The sequence below is a fragment of the Mastigoproctus giganteus genome, chromosome 14, assembly GCF_048544385.1.
Source record: "Mastigoproctus giganteus isolate SK-2022 chromosome 14, ASM4854438v1, whole genome shotgun sequence".
Taxonomy (NCBI): domain Eukaryota; kingdom Metazoa; phylum Arthropoda; class Arachnida; order Uropygi; family Thelyphonidae; genus Mastigoproctus; species Mastigoproctus giganteus.
The window spans coordinates 13,539,006-13,559,297 of record NC_143588.1 but is presented as its reverse complement, the minus strand read 5'-3'; the positions used below and the strand labels follow the sequence as shown (position 1 = coordinate 13,559,297).

General features: G+C 35.0%; 1 protein-coding gene across 1 annotated transcript in view; it reads right to left on the bottom strand.

The window, feature by feature from the left end:
• LOC150074985 (very-long-chain 3-oxoacyl-CoA reductase-like) overlaps nt 1-20,292 on the bottom strand; it is a 229,000-nt gene that overhangs the window by 148,403 nt on the left and 60,305 nt on the right. Inside the window, exon 5 of the mRNA XM_090389237.1 lies at nt 4,139-4,203. Within this exon, the coding sequence (XP_090245363.1) occupies nt 4,139-4,203 (65 nt within the window). The remainder of the gene's footprint in view (nt 1-4,138; nt 4,204-20,292) is intronic.

Sequence of the window (20,292 nt, the reverse complement as noted above, 5' to 3'; positions counted from 1 at the left end):
TTTAGGGAATAAAGCGCAATTACAAAACGAGGAGGCACGCTTAAACATGAACAAAGCTGCGCGCGTATAGCAACTGAATAAACAACACCGTAAAGGCCGAGATACTATTAACACCCCACATTTTACTAAAGCACATTTCTGGGGGTTACTACCATAAAACAATAAAAACAATTTCCAGTTTCGTTTCTGCTAGTGGAATCTGTTATAAACTGGTAGTAAACTCGATCTAATTGCATTTGCGATTATATCGATAGCTGGAATTGTGTTGGTTTTTACATTATTATGATGAAATGTGTTTCCCCTTCACTGATATAAAACACATAAATACATTTTCAGAATCTTCTTCATCCCTATCGTGTTGCGTTCGGTGTGGGGTAATTCCGCGTTCGAATGCCATTTCTTGTAAACACAAAGGCGAATCGTGCATAAGCGAATTCGGTTCGTGTTATATAAGATATCGTTCCCCTATTTATAAATCGTGTATGATCGAATTCGTGTAATGTAAACACGTGTTATACGAGGACCAACTGTATTTACATTTCCATTAAGCTTGTCAAGAAGGTTTCCCTTGATTGAAATAAAAGCTAACATTTCATTCTTTCAGTGTGAGTTGTTTCCCAGTTAATAGGTTAATCATATTTAAGATGTGTTTTCTGTTGAATCTGTATATCTTTTGCATCAGGGTCATGACAGATATGCAAGTTTTTTGGAATAGGGATTTTAAAAATGGTTGATGCCCTTTGTGATGAAGTAGTCACTGTTTTTCTTACTTTATGTTATTTTTCTTTCTTACAAGGCCATACTTCCTTAGGTAAATGCAAGCTTTTGATTGTTATCTTTGATATTTTTATTTCATTTTTTCATTATGTAGTTTTGATTAGGATTTCTTATGCTTGTGTGAAAGTTGCATTTAGCACCTCTCTAGCATTACTTGCTGCAGTTTGCAGCAATTATTAATTGTGATATTGATGATATTTTAAGGAGTCCTTATGTGCTGTGATGTAATGACTAGATCGTAGATATAGCTTAAGCTTAATTTTTCTGCACTCACCTCATAGTAATCCGCTTAGTTGGTTGAAAGTTTTACCACATACATAGTGGTTATGAGATTCTAATAACTTACGGGGATTATAAATTTAAAAACTAAGTTAAGGGCTTTAAAAATTTTTCTAAGAAAGGGAAGTGCACCTTCCATTCTATGGTTGTCTAATTAAAATAAATTAAATGAAGTGAGATAAAAGCTAACAGCTGCACACAAGCGACTTTCGAAATCGTCTTCAGTTAGCTATAGTGGGGAGGGGAGAGCGTGCGAGTGTGTTATATACAGGTTCAGTTCCCGAAATGCATTTCAGTGCACGTGAAAACTTAATATGTGCTAAATTCCAAATAGGGGAGAAGTTGGCGGGAATCTTTTTGTTTAATATGTTAAGTGATGTGTGGCACTTAAACCACTCGAGGGCTTCGTTTTGAAGAATTTTATAACTGGAATTTAGTTTAACTATTGTGATTGCTGAATCGATGAGTGTGTTATGATTATAAGATTGAACTTCTTGTGTTAGTTCTGTATTTGCTAAATTAGATTTGAAGCTATTAAAGTGGTAGTATGCATGCGTATTAGAAATTTTTGATGTCCCAAATTTTGCTGTTGTACTGCCTATATAACATGCTTGACAATCTGATTGGCATCTAATCAAATATATAATGTTATTATGATCTTGTGTCCCGTACTCGTATGTTGTCTTGTATGGATTGAATTTAGAACTTAATTTGTTGTAAGATGTAAACATTAATTTGATATCTGTGTTTTTAAAAATCTGTTGAAGTCGTCTAGCATATTGTTGATGGTATGGGAGGGTGATAAGGGGTTTGTGTATCTTATTGTTATTCACGTGGTTATTAATTTTGCTTGGGGTATTATTATGGACTTCGGTGATGGTTTCTTTTATTAGTTGTAATGGGTATTTCCTGTTGATGAATTTTTTGGTGAGGTATTGCAATTCAGTTTGTGTGTGACTATATTTGATAGCGTTGTACATATGATTGTATAGAACTGCTTTTTTTATGTATAGAGGATGGTGTGAGTGGTAATGTAAGAATTTACCTGTATGTGTGTTCTTTCTGTATATTTTGGTGCCTAAAGATGTGCCTATTTTGTATATAGTGAGGTTTAGAAAATTAATTTTATTATCGGTTCCTACTTCGAGGGTAAACTGAGCTAAGCTATATCTATGATCTAGTAAGTGTGATATTTTAGCGTTTAATTTAAAATATGTGATTGACATTGTTTAATTTGTATTTTAAGTAAACATAAACTTAATTCAAAAATATTACATTCTTCAAAATCTTATTTAGGCTAAACACGTTTGAATAATCAAGTGTAATCAATTTTTTCTTTTCTCTTTCCTTCTCCCCCCCCCCACACACATCAAGTACTTGCCAAAGGGTTGTTAGTCTGAATAAGTTGAGGTTATTAATTTCTGCTGTTCGTAGATAACAAGCCACATATAACTAAGATGAAAAGAATTGTACTAACAAAAGAGAATGGGCCTGTAGCACTGGTTTCCATAGTTTGCAAAAGAGGAATATAGCAGAACCAGTGAATACAGTAACTAAATTACCAGGAAAGAAAGATCCTTTTTTCCCTGAATGTCTTAGTGAGATGGGTGGGTCCTCGTCTGGAACCCTTGGTATACCAGAAACCGATGTGCTGTGGGCAATTCACAAACTACAGGTCACTGCATGCCCCTTATCACCTGAACAGCACTGCATGCGCTCTACTCTCTCGAGCTTGGAGTCATTCCAGATCAGAAGAAGCCAGGCACACCAAGGTTTCTAGGGTAAAAGATGATCTTATCAACTGTGGCTACGCAGCCCGTGTGTTGGACAAGTGCTCACTACAGGCACAAGAACTTGCAACTCACCCCCTGATGACAGTTTTTTTTTTTTTTTTTTTGGTAGTTGTTGGCGCATCGGCTTCTGTGGCCATAATGCACCTCCCAAGGTTTTTGCAGTACTTTGATCCAAGCCCAAGGCAGGATTCGAACCCGCGACCTTTGGGTTGCCAGGCAGGCACTTTACCCACCCGGCTAGCCCGGTTGGCCCTGATGACTGAAACAGTATCTACTGCTTATATCCCATATTACCAGGGTGCCCCAGACCAGAATTCTGGGGTAGAAGTTTGTGATCTCTGGTCTCGAGAGTAAAAACACCCATCACTCCCCTCTTACTCAACGGTATTGTATACCGGATCACTTGCCACGATTGTGGCAGCTGCTATGTAGGGGAAAGCAAGCTCCAGACATCTGGAGTCATCTGTTATGTAGGGGAAAGCTCCAGACGACTCCAGGACTACCTTGCAGAACATGATAGGTCCATCCACCTTGGTGACTCTGTGCACTCTGCAATCGCAGAGCATTTCTGGTCAACTCAACATGATCTCAATCCCAGCCGCGACAACAAGGTGATTGACCAATCTTGGGGCACCTCAAGATTGCAGCAGTGCACACGCTTCTTGATTAGACCGGGGTTCAAGCCTGTGACCACCAAATACGGAGGATGTGGAAAGGTTAGAGAATGACCACTGCATATCCCCGGAGCAATATGGCCTTAATTGCTAATGCTCCTAAAAACTAAATAACAACAACAACCAATCTCGGCACTACTATCACCGCCTATGGTTAGAGGCTCTAAACATATCTAGCTGTCACATTTTAAATCACAGCAGAGGTTAAAATCGCCTACACCCAATTTTGGAGTCTGTAGTGTTAAAGCACGACAAATGCTGGCAGTCATCCCATATATGCGTCAGGTACCAGCAACCATCACCTGATCTGACATAGTAAGTGATTGAACACTCTCACATTCGTGTGCGCACTCTCCCAGCAATCTGAGCAGGCACTGCTTATTTAGTTTATTCCACTCCTAACTTTTTATGTTATGTTTAATTGCTGAGGAAGGGGTTCATTACCCCAAAAGCTTCTTTACCATATTAAAATTAATTTAGTTACCGTATTCACTGGTTCTACTGTATTCCTCTTTTGCAAATTGTATTAACACTTGTTGAATCAGTAATTCAACCAAAGTGAAATTCCATAAATCAGCATAAATAATTTCTAACAATAAAATTTTTCTAACTTACTTTTTCTCCATCAGGAATCTTACTGAAGTACTCTGGATGTTTGTAGCTTATTCCAACATTGTTAACTATAAAAATCACAATGGTACAAATAAATATATTCTAAATAATGTAAATTGAATTCATTTAAAATCACAAAATGAATATTTATATTATAAATATTAATTTTAATACAATGTTATGATCATTTACTTCATACAACAAATAAAAACCAATAGAATTATGCAGGAATGACACAATTAATACAGGTCTAGCAATTATTAAAAAAGATGGGCCTTTTAAATAAGATATCATTTATTCTTAATGAGAAGCTAATCTGATATACAACCAATAAATTAGAGATGTTGAATCCACTGTGAAGTCACTCAATCTTTAAAAGGAAAACCAGTAACAAATAAATGGATTCAGTTTAGCCCCATATAATGAAGTAAAACAAAATGTTATAATAGATACCACATGCCAGTTTATCACTATGATAAACTAACTCTGGAATGTGTGCATTCATACAGCATCCTCCACTGAAAAGCACTCTTGTCTGATTATTTGTGTGTGTGTGTTGTTGTTTTGATTTTTAGGAGCATTAGCAACTAAGGCCATATTGCTCCGGGAATATGCGGTGGTCATTCCCTTGACCTTTCCGCATCCTCCGTATTTGGTGGTGATGGGCCCGAACCCCGGTCTAATCAAAAAGTGTGTGCTACGCACTGCTGCTCCTTCCCACCTGGCTACGGAAGCAGCACACGTGCGTGTGTGAGATGTTTGTTTATTGGCACATTAGCAGCTATGGCTATAGTGTGCCTATTTGTAGGAATATCAGAAATAATTAAGAATGAATCCAGTTCAATTTCATTTCAGTTCTGAAACCTATTCATAAAAGATTATACACTCCAATTTGTTTAAAAAAAGCAGAAAAGTTCATTAATAATTGCCTCCTTGTCTCATTATGTATGTACCCAAAAGCAAATATATGAATGTCAACTATGAAAATCTAAAAATGGATTCTTAATTAATAACATAGGAACATGAGAGTTTAAATTTCAGTCACTACTAATACAAAATATACTGAAATAATTAGCATAAAGAAATTATAAATTTATATTAATATTTCAATTGCAGTTTTCTTACATTTGTATGCAGGTTTGGACAGTGCAATTAAAATTCAATTCATAAGTATAAAATGGCCTACAATACATATTCAAAAATAAGACAAGGTATGGTGGAGATTTAATGCAATTTCAAAAATGAAATAGTTTCGTTCCCTTTTCAGGGAACGAAACTTGAAAAGATTTCATTTTTATTTTTAAGAAATGTTATTGAATTTACTATACCTAACCTAACCTGATGAAGATTATTTTAAAATATTGTATTTAAATATTTTCTGGAATCATATATGCTGCCAATCTTTATTCCAACGTTTCCCAAACCTGTTTAGTCACAGAACACTTTTCATCTCACAATATATTTACGGATCACTTACAAAACACAATGTTACGAGAACCAAAGAACTGTTTGCTAATATTTTATTACATATGACACACTGTGGAATCAGGAGCATCTTTATTTCCAACACATGTAAAGCCAAAATTCAAATAATTGCCATCATACTTTCGTTTTGGTCTTTTATTAGTTGGTTCCTGTTTTTTCACTTCGGATTTTTGGGGAACAAAAGACTAGCGATTGTTCATCCTCACTCTGAAGTGTGACAATATTGTGTTTGTTTTCATTGACCACAGTTGCAATACTAGAAGTACTTGCTTCTCGTTTTAAAGTTCCTTTTTTCAACCACAAATCCGTGGGCATTTATTTTAATAATATTTCAAAATACTGATAATTATCAAAAAAAAATTTATACTAGGAAGTGAGTTTAGTTATGATATTGGTTCACTTCCCTCTCAGTTTCAACCCATATACTCCAGGCTAAATCGCATACAAATAGCATATTAGATCACTACATTGCTACTTTTTTTTTTGTAGATGTTATTACCTCTACGCATACTTCTCTATGCAAAAGCCCGCCAAAATAATGTGTTTCACAGTCTATTTGATTATTAGTCTGTGCCAGTAATAACTGAAAAAAAATGTTAAAAATTATAATGATACAAAAGCGGTGTATGCTACAAATATGCAAAATTTATTTATTTTATTTTATGTTTTTAATTATTAATTACAGTTTTTCATGGAATACAGTTTGGGAAACACTGCTCTATTCAATAGCAGGTGCCTTTAATTTGAAACATATCTTTGCTTAAAATAAACCTGAATCCTTAAGTGGGCAGAAACTCAGCATGTTTGCAGGGGCCTGCAAACATGCTGATTTTCCCACCTTCCTGTATGAGCCACAGCTTCTTGAGGGATCCAATTTCAACCTCTTACACACCATTTTGCAGTATATATAAGATTAACTTCACAGTTAACAGCCCATGTTTACATCTGGTATATTGTTGGAACTAAGGCTCCATTAACTTGTCTCCAAAACTCACCAACATTAAGTTCAAAGACTTATTAAATTTGATTGCCACTTACCAAACTCTGCAGCTAACTAATGAATAAACTTAATCTTGATGCAAAGTGGTGGTCACAAAATAAACAATAAGGGTAGATTCATTTAAGACTATAAAACTGTGCGAATTTTGTTTTCTGTAAACTTTATAACTACTCATTTAAAGTTCTATCAATCTTGGTATTTTACGTTAACTTTTATGTTGAGATTCCAGTAGTCTCTCTTCTGTGGTCTGGCTAGATCTTGTGTACTCTACCTGAGATTATTAAAGAGTATTATTATTTAGAAAAAAAAAAAACTTCTCTCCTTTTTATGGGATTTTTCTGCCCCATGATGGCGACTGGTACCAACTGCATGTGGTGGTATGTCGTGTCCAGATACTATTATTATTATTGGTCGAAAAAGTCTTTTACAATACAACAGGTGTTCAGGATCACATTTTTTTGAAAGTGTTCTCTTTTTTTCTGAAATTCCATGTATGTGTTCACAGGGAGGCCTATTTTTGCTAGGTTCTTATGGAGGCTCGTTGACACCATGCCGGTGGTTAACACAATGATCAGATGATGGTAGAGTAATGGAAAATGATGCAAGGAAAAAGAAAAAAAGTTCACTTATCCACACCCTCGGCAAATTTTTTCAGTTCTCCCATGAATTTATTCAACCCATCCACTTCCACAACAACAGATGAAAGCCTATTCCAATAGTCAACCACCCACTGGCTGAAGGTAAACTTTTATCCATCTAATTTTGGGATATCAGAGACATGATGTCACACAGATATTATGAATGCAGAATTGGAATTTGGGGAGTACAATTAGCATTAGTAGAGGCATATGATATGCAAGAAAGCAAGCTTATGCAGCATCAGCCAAAAAAAAAAAAAAAAAAAAAAAACCACTCCCATTTCACCTCTCTGTTTGTTCGAAATACCTGTCCAGCTGAGCCTTAAATTTATTTAGGATATAAAATTCCACAACAAGGGATGGAAGTCTGTTCCAACAACCAACTACCCGCTAGTTAAAGTCAAATTTCTGCACATCTATCCTACATCTGTCTTTCCTCAATTTAAATTTATGCACTCTCAGGTGATTTTTTTGAGCAAGAGGAAGAATCCCATCAGCACTAAGCATGCTCAAACCATTCAAGGCTTTATACACCTCTATCAGATCATCTCGCTGGTGCCTAGTCTCCAGACACTGTAATTTGCAAAACTTAAGCCTTTCTTAGTAAGAGCAACCCTTTGTTCCATTCACTAATCTTGTTGCCCTTCTTTGTACTCGTTCCAGCAGCTCTACATCCTTCTTGAAATGAGGCCTCCAGCCCTGTTGTTGTTATTTGGTTTTTAGAGCATTAGCAACTAAGGCCATATTGCTCCGGGGATATGCAGTGGTCATTCCCTGAACGTTCTGCATCGTCCGTATTTTGTGGGCACGGGCTCGAACCCCGGTCTAATCAAGAAGCATGTGCTACGCACTACTGCTCTTGACCACTTGGCTAAGGAGGCACCGATTCCTCAAGTCAGACTCTGGGATTGAGTCAGGGTGCATTATTATCTGGGTGAACTGCTCCACTATGTACCTTTGTGTGCAACTGAACTTCTTGTACCAGTAGTCGTGGATTTATCTATTCCTGAGGTTCGCCGGTTGTGAGACAATCTGCTGGACTGTTGTGTAACTTCCTTCCGAATCTCCCATTCTGTCATCTCTTGTACATTTAGTTTTCTTCCTTTCTAGATCTATCCAGGAGACATGGCTAACTTCACTGCTCTACAGATTTCCACAGAACTCCTCAAATACCTTCTGGTTGGGGGGTTTGTTGCCTTCCTTCTCCTCTTATCTGATTTTCCTATAGAAGGCTTAGTGGTTTTCATCAAATGTCCTGTTGTCTGTTTTCCGCTGGACACTCCCTGTAACAGCAAATGCCAGAAGTTTCTGCTTGAGGGTATCAAAGTATTCTTCAATCCTAGATTATATGTCTCCTGTTTGCTCTGATTGTCTTGTTTGAGGATGGCCTTCACCTTTCTGATCAGCTTCTTACTTTTGTTAACCTGTTGGTATTGGGTCAGTTTTCCTATCTTCCTTCTTATCTCTCCTATCTTCCTGCTGCAGCCTTCTTTGCCAGGTTAGTGGTTCTTTGTCTTTGCATTATGTTGGTCTCCAGTTTTCCTTCCATTAATCCTGGTGGCTACTACAGCAGCACAGTAAATGGTTGTGCAGATGGAATCTAGTGTTACTTTGTTATTGATGAGATAATATTATTATTATTAATTCATATTTTTTTTAATATCACTAACCACTGACTCAAAACTGCATATATAACTTTATTTACAGTAAAACATACTATAAAAAAAATAAAATCTTCAAAACTGCATTATACTATAATTTTGTTGTTGTTTCCCAACTGAATCTAGATAAGTTGGGAAAATGGGCTGAGAAGTGGCAACTGGAGGAGTGCCAAAGTACTCAATATAGATAGCAATAACCAAAGAGCAATGTACCAACTGGTTTGGTACTACACTCAGGGAAGTGGAAAGTGAAAAAGACCTGGAGGTAATTGTGCAGCCAAATATGAAGTTTGCTGAGCAGTGCAGACGGGCTGCCATGGAGTCTTGTCAATGATATATAGGAATTTTGCTACCAGGGACAAAGAGGTGATAATCCCGTTATACAAGGCAATGGTCAGGCCATACCTGGAGTACTGTGCACAGGCCTGAGGCCTCATTTTAGGAAGGATGTAGAGTTGCTAGAACAAGTAAAAAGAAAGGCAACAAGACTGGTGAGGGGAACAAAGGGGTGCTCTTACCAAGAAAGGCTTAAGTTCTGCAAATTGCAGCACCTGGAGAGTAGACACTGGCGAGGTGATCTGATTGAGGTGTATAAGGCCTTGAATGGGTTGAGCAAGCTGAATGCTGATGGGATTCTTCGTCTTGCTCAGACTAAGAACCTGAGGGGGTACAGTTTCAAATTGAGAAAAGATAGTTGTAGAATAGATGTGCAGAAATTTGCCTTTAGCCAGCAGGTGGTTGATTGGTGGAACAGGCTTCCATCTTTTGTTGTGGAAGCTAATAGCCTAAATAAATTAAGGCTGAGCTGGACAGGCATTTGAAATGAATGGAGGGATGAAATGGGAGAGGTTTTTTTTTTTTTTTTTTGGCTGATGCTGCATAAGCTTGCTTTCTTGCATCGTATGTCTCTACTAATGCTAATGTTTGGAGTGTTTTCAATAAAATTAGTGAGTTTAACTCCTGGTTAGAACAAATAATGCTAACAGAAATGATGTCATCCAAATATAAGGGACAATTAGTTTCACTATCCCTCATATCTGAGTGATGTGTATAATGCACAATATTGTGCAGAATGTATTCATGAAAAATGGAAAGTCTTTTTTTTTTCTTTTTTTTTTTTTTATTAAAAGCAGCCTAGGCAAGCAAGTGTAAATGCCTTCTTACCTGTGATTTCAATTTATCCCTTATTAACTGGAGCAGTGGGGAAAATTCACCATAGAAAAAAAAAAAAAAAAAAAATCGATTGGATAGGGCTGCAATGGGTTAACGAAGCATTCTGTATAGCTTCTCACAATCCTCGTACCCATGGTGGCCTGGGTAAAGCTGAAGAGGCTTTGACAATTGAGTATTGGCAGTATAATCAAAACAGAGGAAATGCTGTTCCAAGTATGTATGTCAAGGAGGCATCAAGATAGCTTCCCTGCCACTAGACTTACATTTTGATTAACAATCAATCTGCAAAAAACTCCTACAGATTTGTTATTTGTTTCTCACAAGAAATAATAACAGATTATCCAACGGATTCTCAACTGGCCTGACAAAGGAAACAAGTTGGAAACAGAAAAACATTGTAAATGTGGCAACATGAAATTAGTATTAGTAGTGAGTGGCAAATGATGCAAACTAATACAGAATCAGAAAAAAAAAAAAAAAAGATATTAACATCCATCCCCCTCTAACAATTCGTTTACTCCTTTCTTAAATTTATTCATATTATCCATTTCCACAAGGGTAGATTTTTTCTGTTTTCTCCTGTTTTCTTTCAGTTAGTGAAAGAAAACAGGAGATCAGCTAAATGATTTCCCAAAAATTACAATTTACAGAAATTCAAATCTATTGTCAACAAGTATCTTTTGTCTTCTAAACCTACATCCAATACACAGTATGAAGTACTATAGGTTCTAATGCCGTTTGTGTTTCCAGTTTTGAAAAAAATATATATATATATTTCTACAATTACAATAAAAGAAACAAAGGGGGAACACTAAACAGAACTGACAAACTATATGGAGTTATTCTGCAGAAAGTTAAGAAGAAAGAGCATGGCCTGACATAATCCTACTAATACATAAATCATTAAAGCACAATACAGTTAATTATATATTTTGTAATCTATATATAATATCGGTGTTTAGATACACCATAGATAACTCTTAAGAAACTACAAAGTAGTTGTGGCAACTCGTCGTGAAGGCAGAGCACAATATGAGAAAAAGCAAATGATGCCTACCACAACTACTTTGTAGTTTCTTAAGAGTTATCTATGGTGTATCTAAACACCGATATTATATATAGATACCAAACTCTTAAAGTATTATGCCTTGTGCATTTATTTATTTAAAATATTCACATCTACACCTCTTGGCATCTCTCATATTGTGCGATTAACTTCACAACTGGGTCGTCATGTCTGCAATACCAGGGTACCTGCCCACCCACTGATGATCGGCCAATAGCCGTGAAACAGTGCTGTCTGGGTGGTGTTACTCAACCGAGAATAAGTAACAATAGTCTTCGCTATTAGTGAAGCGTTACTTATTCGAAGTAGTGCAATATCATGGCAACTCGTCGTGAAGGCAGAGCACAATATGAGAAAAAGCAAATGATGCCTACCACAACTACTTTGTAGTTTCTTAAGAGTTATCTATGGTGTATCTAAACACCGATATTATATATAGATACCAAACTCTTAAAGTATTATGCCTTGTGCATTTATTTATTTAAAATATTTTGGAATGAGAGACTCAATCAAGCCATATTTAAACTTTAATTTGATAATATAAAAATAATAAGTCTACACAAGGTGTGGCAATAAAGTTCCTGGATTGATGCAATAAAAAGAACACAAAGTCAAGGAGCTCAAAAATTGTTTTATTTTTATTCAGAGTAATCACCATCTTATTTAATGCACTTATTGCACCATTCTAAAAAGTTTCTGAAAAGAGTTAGCAAATGTGTCCAAAGAGATGATATTCAGTTTGATGGTTACATTTTTCTTTATGTCCTCAACATCCCGAAATCTCTTTTCTTTGAGGACAGTTTTCAGCTTGGGAAAGAAGAAGTCTAAATGGTACTAGATCAGAGGAGGTTGATCTGCACTCTCATCTTCCATCAGCAGTGTCTTCACAACAAGCGTAGAATGGGCAGAGGTATTATTGTGCATTAAGAAACAGCTACCTTTCTCTTGAAATTGTGGCCTCACCTGGGAAATTCACTTCAGTAGCCTTTAAAGTACCTGTAAATATAATGCCACATTGACACACACACACACTCTCTCTCTCTCTCTCTCTCTCTCTCTCTCTCTCTCTCTCTCTCTCTCTCTCTCTCTCTCTCTCTCTCCTCTCCCTCCCCGCCTCCAGCTACAAATTTCTTGGGAACCACACTCTTTTTGTTGAAAAACATAATCATCTTCATCCTAGACTCCTGTAGATGAAACTTTTTGGGCTTGCTGATGATTTTGAAGTCCGCTGCATGCTCTGACACTTCGCCTCTGGGTTGTACAGAAACACCCAATACTAGGGTTACCATCCGTCCTCTTTTAACCGGATTTGTCCGGATTTTTTGTCCAAAATTTTTGTCTGGGTGGATTTTTATAAATTTGTCTAAATGTCCGGATTTTTATATTATACGCCATTTTTTTATGCAAGCTCGACGAAAACTACTGAGTTACGTTATACAGAATCTTTTTCCGAATAGGAGACAATTCTTCAATTTGAATTTCCATGTTGACAATTAGGCGGAAGACCCTGACGACATTCAGTTTAGTGCATTGAGATTGTTACCAACCCACGCCTGCTTCAGAATTTACGCACGTATACATTTTATATAGTCTAGCAATACAATATTTTGGTTTAGAGTAGATAACGCATGAAAATCAGTTGGTGTGCTAGAAAAAGATATAAAAATTACAGGAATTCCAGCATGTCAAATAAATATTGATAGTTATAGAGGGACTGTTTTCTCTAGAAATTGATTGCAGCATATGAAAATGTGGATCTGAGCTGTGTGCACACCAAATTGCTCGAAAGTTGCATACTGTTGACTAAATTTGGTATTCTTATCAACGATCCAATCAAGAGGCAGACACTAGTTTATTTAATACCAAAGTTTACCTTTTTTTTTTAAAATACTGTTTTTCACCTTAATTACAAAAATATTTATTATCCATCTTTATACCTGTAGGTACTTTTCTGAAATTAGGTTAGTTTAGTTGTGAATGTAAAACATAACCTAACCTTAATAAAATTTATGCTTTACTACTTACAATAAAAAACATTTATTATTGTTTCAATTATAAAAATTAATATTATAAAGACTATACTTTCCACTAAAATGCCTAAAAGGAAGTGCATGTTTACAGAAGAGATGAAAGACAAATTTCAATGTTTTGTATCTGGCCGAGAGGAATAGGAAGCTGAATGTAAAGTTTGCAGAATGGGGACATATGTTTCAGTAGCCAATAAAGGGGTTGGTGATTTGAAGCGTTACATTGAAACTGAGAAGCACAAGAAAGTTCAAGGTGAGGGCCTCTTCAGGAAAGGTTACAGATTTTTTTGTCAAAGCTGTCGGTAAAATAGAGTATGATCTGGCTGCTGCAGAGGGTACCTTTGCTTTGCACACTGTTAAACATCATAGTAGTTACAAATCAATGGATTGTACAACTGTCATGTTAAAATGTATTTTTTGATTCTGAGATAGCAAAAAGATTTTCCTGCGCTAGAACCAAGACAGAAGCCATTGTAAACTTTGTACTTGCAAATCATTCTCTTAATGTTACTGTAAAAACTTTACAAGAAAATAAAATTGCATACTGTGGGGTCTCAACTGATGGAAGTAATCATGGTTCTGAAAAAATCTTCCCATTAATTATTCAGTATTTTGATGTAAATGAAGGAGCATTACAAACAAAATTAATTGAATTACAGAAGATGCTTAACGAGACTGCAGATACCATTTCTACATATGTTAAAGAAACTCTTGAAAAAAATGGTTTGTGTGAAAAATGTATTGCATTCACTGGGGACAATTTCAATACAATGTTTGGTGGACTGAGACAAAATGAAGAAGGGAATGTCTTTGCAAAATTAAAGAAATTGTTGCATAACAAGACTTTGATTGGAGTGGACTGCCCTGCACATATTTTGAACAATTGTCTTCAGAATGCCGCAGAACTTTGGGAAGTTGATGTAGAGAACATTGTTTTTAAAATTTACCAGTATTTTCATAATTATACAGTCCGACTGAAGAGCTTAAGGAATACTGTGAGTTTGTTGAGATTGAATATAGACAGCTCCTTTCTCACAGCAAGACGAGATGGCTTTCGTTATTTCTAAGCATCACAAGGCTCATATATATGTTTCCAGCTTTACAGGCTTATTTTCTAACCCAAGAAAAACCTCCCATTGTGATTAAAAGGTTCTTTGAAAATGGATTGAGATTTGGTTCATGCAATCACTTATGAGTGTATTCCATACACACACACATACAACGAACTGAAGGGGAAAATAACTCAGCTGCAGAAGTGCTAGATGTCTTAGTCTCAGTGAAAGAGTAAAGGAAATGCTATACAAAAAGCATAATGAAGGACTTGTACTTGAATGTGAAAAATTTTCTAGTGATACAAAAAATCTGTATAGAAATTGCATGGAATATTTAGATAAGTGGCTTCACCATATGGAATCCATTTCCTGTTTTATGTGGATGAAAATGGATGCAGTACCAAGCTGGAATGATGTAGAATGTTCTATTTCCTACTTGATTGACAAAGGGGTAACAATTGATGATGTTAAGTGTTTTGACCAATTTAACAATTTGAAGAAATTTTTTGAGGGTCAAATGAATAATAAAGACTTTAAAAACATGCTTATAATGAAAAGTGGGCCAAATATTTCAGTAATTCAAAAAATATTGAATTCCATTCAGAATTGTTGAAAATTGCCCAGTTTTTATTTGCAATTCCTCCTGACAATGTAAATGTAGAGAGCGTATTCTCTCTAATGCAAAGTCAGTGGACGAAAGAAAGGAATAGGTTAAATGTCATTTCTGTAAAAGGTATTTTGTTTTTGCAGTACAATTTCAAACATACGTCATGCGTTGATTTTTACACATATTTAAGAGGCAATCCAGAGGTATTGAAAGATATAATTATATCTATAATTATATATAATTATAGATATAATTGAAAGATATTGAAAGATGTTAAGATATAAATGTGGTTTACATTGTCTTTATTTTATTATTTGCATAATATATTTGTCCTCTTTTTTAATCCAAGATGAACTTTTTGTCCTCTTTTATTCACTCTAAAACATGTAAATGTCCTCTTTTTATGAGTGCAGAAGATGTTAACCCTACACAACACTCATCTACAGTGACAATACAGTTGAGAAAATTAGGATTGTCTTAACAAGTCTGGATAAATTCTTTGCTGCTTACGCTTATCCGTGAGGCTATATGGCAAAATTTTCACAAAACCTTCATGCAGAATTTGACGGATCATCTCCTTATTTCTATCCAACTCATCAGCCATCATTCTGAGGGTCACATAATCTCTTGCCACAATTTTCCAACCTTTTACAACTCTGTCCTCATTTCAAGAGATTGATGGACACCTACTTCTTGGATCATCACAAACATCCTCATAACCAACTTTGAACTGCTTATACTACCATTCCAACACACTGGTATGACATTTCTGTTGCAGATTTTTCTAGTTTAAAGCAAAATTTGATATTCGTTCATTGCTCCATTGCAAGATTGTGACATAGAATATTAACACTACTAACAAAATTGGTTGTCAAATTGCAACCTGTCAGCCTACTGGACAATCTCTCCACCTGTTGTAGGAAGCTTGAACTACAACATTCAACTTCCATTTATTTTGAAACTCATCAAACATGACCACAACAGCACCAGTCCCGGAACTTTACTGCCACACCTTGTATGCTCCAACAGAAGGCAAATAAAAAAAAGTGATGAATTCTATAAACAACTTCAAGGTATTTCGGGTAAAGTAAATACAAAAGATTATAGAAGATCTGTGTATTTGTTTCTATCTATTTGGTAGAAAAGATTCTACCAAATAGATAGAAACAAAATAAGCAACTGCATTATGAGTACATCTAAAAGACGTAATCAATAATAAGTGTTACATAAGTAGATTTTTAATATCCACCATTCATTCTTCAGACACAAACGACTGTCACAAATATATATGGCCAACCCAAGGTTATAAATCCATTAAAGATTACATAAAACAGTAAAACCTGCATAAAGCAGCACCTTACAGGACCATGAAAAACAAGGTGGTGCTTAACAGATAGTGCGTGTCAAAGTTTGCTAATTTATACTCAGCTATTTTATTAAATTAACAAAAGAAACAGGTGTTAGTACAAAGCAAAAACAAAATAGTTTTATTTATTTAATTTTTTTATTTTTTTATTTAAAATTTTTAAATTATTTCACAAAAAAATTTGTTTAGCTACGATTTTTTCTTATATCATTTAGAAATTATTCTTCAAAATTTGTTAGTCTGAATTAAATTTCACCATAACCTTCAAGAGCAGTAAATTCTTTTAATTTTTTGATACATCATTAAGCCGTCTTTTTACTACACCGCTGAGGGAGAAAGTGATGAACTTTATGATTTATTTTCAGCCAACTCTTATATTTCTTCTTTGTTATCACTGGTAGGTAAACGTTTCTCATATTGATGAAATATTTCAGCAGTAGATTTGTCCTGATCAATGGTTATGCAGTTTATTTCACATATTATGATCCTATTCTTAAGTTTAAAACTTGTTTTACTGAGCAGCTAAGCAGTTCGTGGCAGAATTCAGCCAGCTGGCACACTTTCATCAATAAGTTTTGGTGAAAATTAAATCCATAACTTTGAAAACGTTGTTGAATAGTTTCCATTTTGACTTCTGACCAAGAAGAGCTTATCGAAAAAATTGTGATTTTAATAGTTCTGGCCCTGTAATTAATTTTATTATTAACGTCCACTTGACTTAAAAATATATGAGAATTCATTCCCTCTAAAATTTAATTTTGTTGCTTGTATTTTGTTCCTTGAGCCAAAGGCATAATACAAGGTTGTACAATTAATTGGAAAGTAGATAATTTTTATACTCGAATGTGATAATAATGTAAAGTATTATCCATAAAGCGTAAAACATTCCTACCTCTCCTCATTTTATAATCAAACTGTTTAATAAAATTTTTGAATATCTTACATGGCAACCATAATTTATATGCTCATAAAATGGCAATTTTTCTGATGCTGTTTTAAAAAACCTGGGTTTGCCATATTTTCTAATAATTAATAATTGCTTCTTTTTTACCAAGAAAATTGGTAAAACAACACAAAATATTTCTTTGACACATTTAAAAGAGAGATGTATTTCATCTAAATTATAAATATCTTTAAATAATACTCAGCATAGAGAGCCTCCAATTTTTTATCATTCTTCAACAGTTTCCAAATTGACTTGACTACTTTAAAACATTTCAGATGCCTGAAGCCATCTAATGGAAGCTTTAAATTCATTTTTAATTAGATAGTATGAATCAGAGCTGTAATACTCAATACGTTCTACATTGATATTAATATTTGTAAAATAATAAGAGGAGTGTAGTACGTAGAACACTTCCGTATGATACTCTCCGTATGATATAATAATATAGTACATAGAACACTTCCGTATGATACTCTCCAGAAATTAAAACGAAAAAATCGAAAACTTACATTAGAGTAAAAAATAAACAATTAAAAACCAAATTTAACACAATTCAAATCAATTTAACACAATTAAAAATCAATTTAATGCAATTAAAAAGAATCTAACGAAAATATTCAAAATGATTTTCCTTCCTGAAGCTGACAACGCTTTTCGACCGCATGTCGTGATCACAGGTATGAAAATTACCGAATAGGGTTGAACCTGAACCTGAAACTTAAATAGTGATTATTTGTCTTCGCGCATGCAGGTCCACGCATCGGAGGTCAAATATGGCTGCCGAACATTAACAGAATTCTCGTGTAATTTAATTTCTACAGTTTCTGCAATTAATAGTAGAGTATAATTATGTTGAACATTAAGTATTTTGGCCTCGTTAAATAAAAAAGTATGTTTTTCGTTAATGGCATGAAAGGCTAATTCTGAAAGGCTAAGGATAGGATACAAAATACTACACCAACCAACAATAGTAATATCAAAAAATACTTTATTTCTGTCCCATAAGTTGAACAGTGGCACAAACAGCTTAATAGATTCTTTAAAGATACCGAATTTAAAATTGTGGCCAGGGCAATACGGAAATTGCACACTATATTGAACAATCGCTCAGTTCTTTCCGTGTTCGCAACACAAATTAATTATCTGGTATACAACACTTCTTGCGGTGATTGCAACTCATCTTACCAAGGTTTGACATGATTTTCTCTGAATATTCGTGTAAATCAAAACGAAGCCTCAGTTCGTGCTTCTCGTTCAGCAGCGTCAGAATTAGACTTTCATGCCATTAACGAAAAACATACTTTTTTATTTAATGAGGCCAAAATACTTAATGTTCAATGTAATTATACGTGACTATTAATTGGAGAAAGCGTAGAAATTAATTTACACAAGAATTCTGTTAATGTTCGGCTGCCATATTTGATCTCCGATGCGTGGACCTTTACGTGCATGCGCGAAGACAAATAATCACTATTTAAGTTTCGGGTTCAACCCGATCACAACATATGGACGAAAAGCGTTGTCAGCTTCGGGAAGGAAAATCGTGTTGAATATTTTCGTTAGATTCTTTTTAATTGCATTAAATTGATTTTTAATTGTGTTAAATTGATTTTAATTGTATTAAATTGGTTTTTAATTATTTATTTTTTACTCTACTCTAATGCAAGTTTTTGATTTTTTCGTTTTAATTTCTGGAGAGTATCATACAGAAGTGTTCTACGTACTATGTTGAGGTAAACTCCTCTTATTATTTTACAAATATTAATATCAACGTAGAATGTATTGAGTTCTGATTCACACTATCTAATTCATTTTTTAAACTTTTATTGACTATTTCATTCACTTGCTGTCTCCAAGGTGAAACCTATCGATACACACAATTATGGGGGATTTTTTGAATGGCTTGGTGCAAAATTACATTAAATCAACACTAAGATACCCGGCCCAAAGTTACCATATTTCTTTTCTAAAATATTGCCTTCAAAACAACATCGTTCCGAAGTTTGCCAGGATTAATTTAAATCAAAAAATTTCAGGCATAAAATAACTAACACTGGCCACATCGCGTAATATTGTTAAGCTTGCCTTAAAATCTCGATATTCGAATATACAAAAATACCTTTCCCAGGTTAGGAAGCTTCACGATAAATTAAAAAATTATCTACATCCGAATGATTGGTCTGTATTGAAAACCTCCATAGATTTGCAACAGGAAGCACAGGCATCAGAAATAAAAAACAGACACTTTAATAAATTGCAAACATTATCAGATAGGTCAAGACACGTTCATGCGAATTCTAAAACGTTGTCGCGGACTTGCGACCAAGTACATACGAATTGGGTGAACCCCCCCGCCCCACAGACACACAACGTACTACCACAAAATACGTCAGCTAGTTCACGAACACCCCCTCACCCAGTATTCAACGAACCACATATCAACAGGTTACAAATCTTTCCTCGTGTACGCTATCACAGGACCAGATTTCACTTTTATCCAAAGGACTAAATTATAATTTAACACCTCGAAAACTACCTAAAAAACAATACGTAATTGATATTGAATTTGGACTTCATAATGTTCCACAAAAAGATTTATTTATTCAACAAGTTAACCAAGTAGTGAAAAACATAAAAGAAACGCGACTTCCTAAATTGAATACACATGACAGTTCAGCTTTACGAGAACTTCAGGGAAATAAGGACATTATTATACAGAGGGCAGATAAAGGAGATACAGTGGTAATTCTAGATAAACCTGATTATACTAGCATTAGCATTAGTAGAGGCATTTGATGCAAGAAAGCAAGCTTATGCAGCATCAGCCAAAAAAAAAAAAAAAAAAAAAAAAAAACCACTTCCACTTCATCCCTCTGTTCGTTCAAAATACCTGTCCAGCTGAGCCTTAAACTTATTTAGGCTATCAACCTCCACCACAAGGGATGGCAGTCTGTTCCACCAACCAACCACCCGCTGGCTAAAGGCAAATTTCCGCACGTCTATCCTATATCTGTCTTTCCTCAATTTGAATTTATGCCCTCTCAGGTGATTTTTCTGAGCTAGAGGAAGAATCCCATCAGCATTGAGCATGCTTAAACCATTCAAGGCTTTATACACCTCTATCAGATCACCTCGC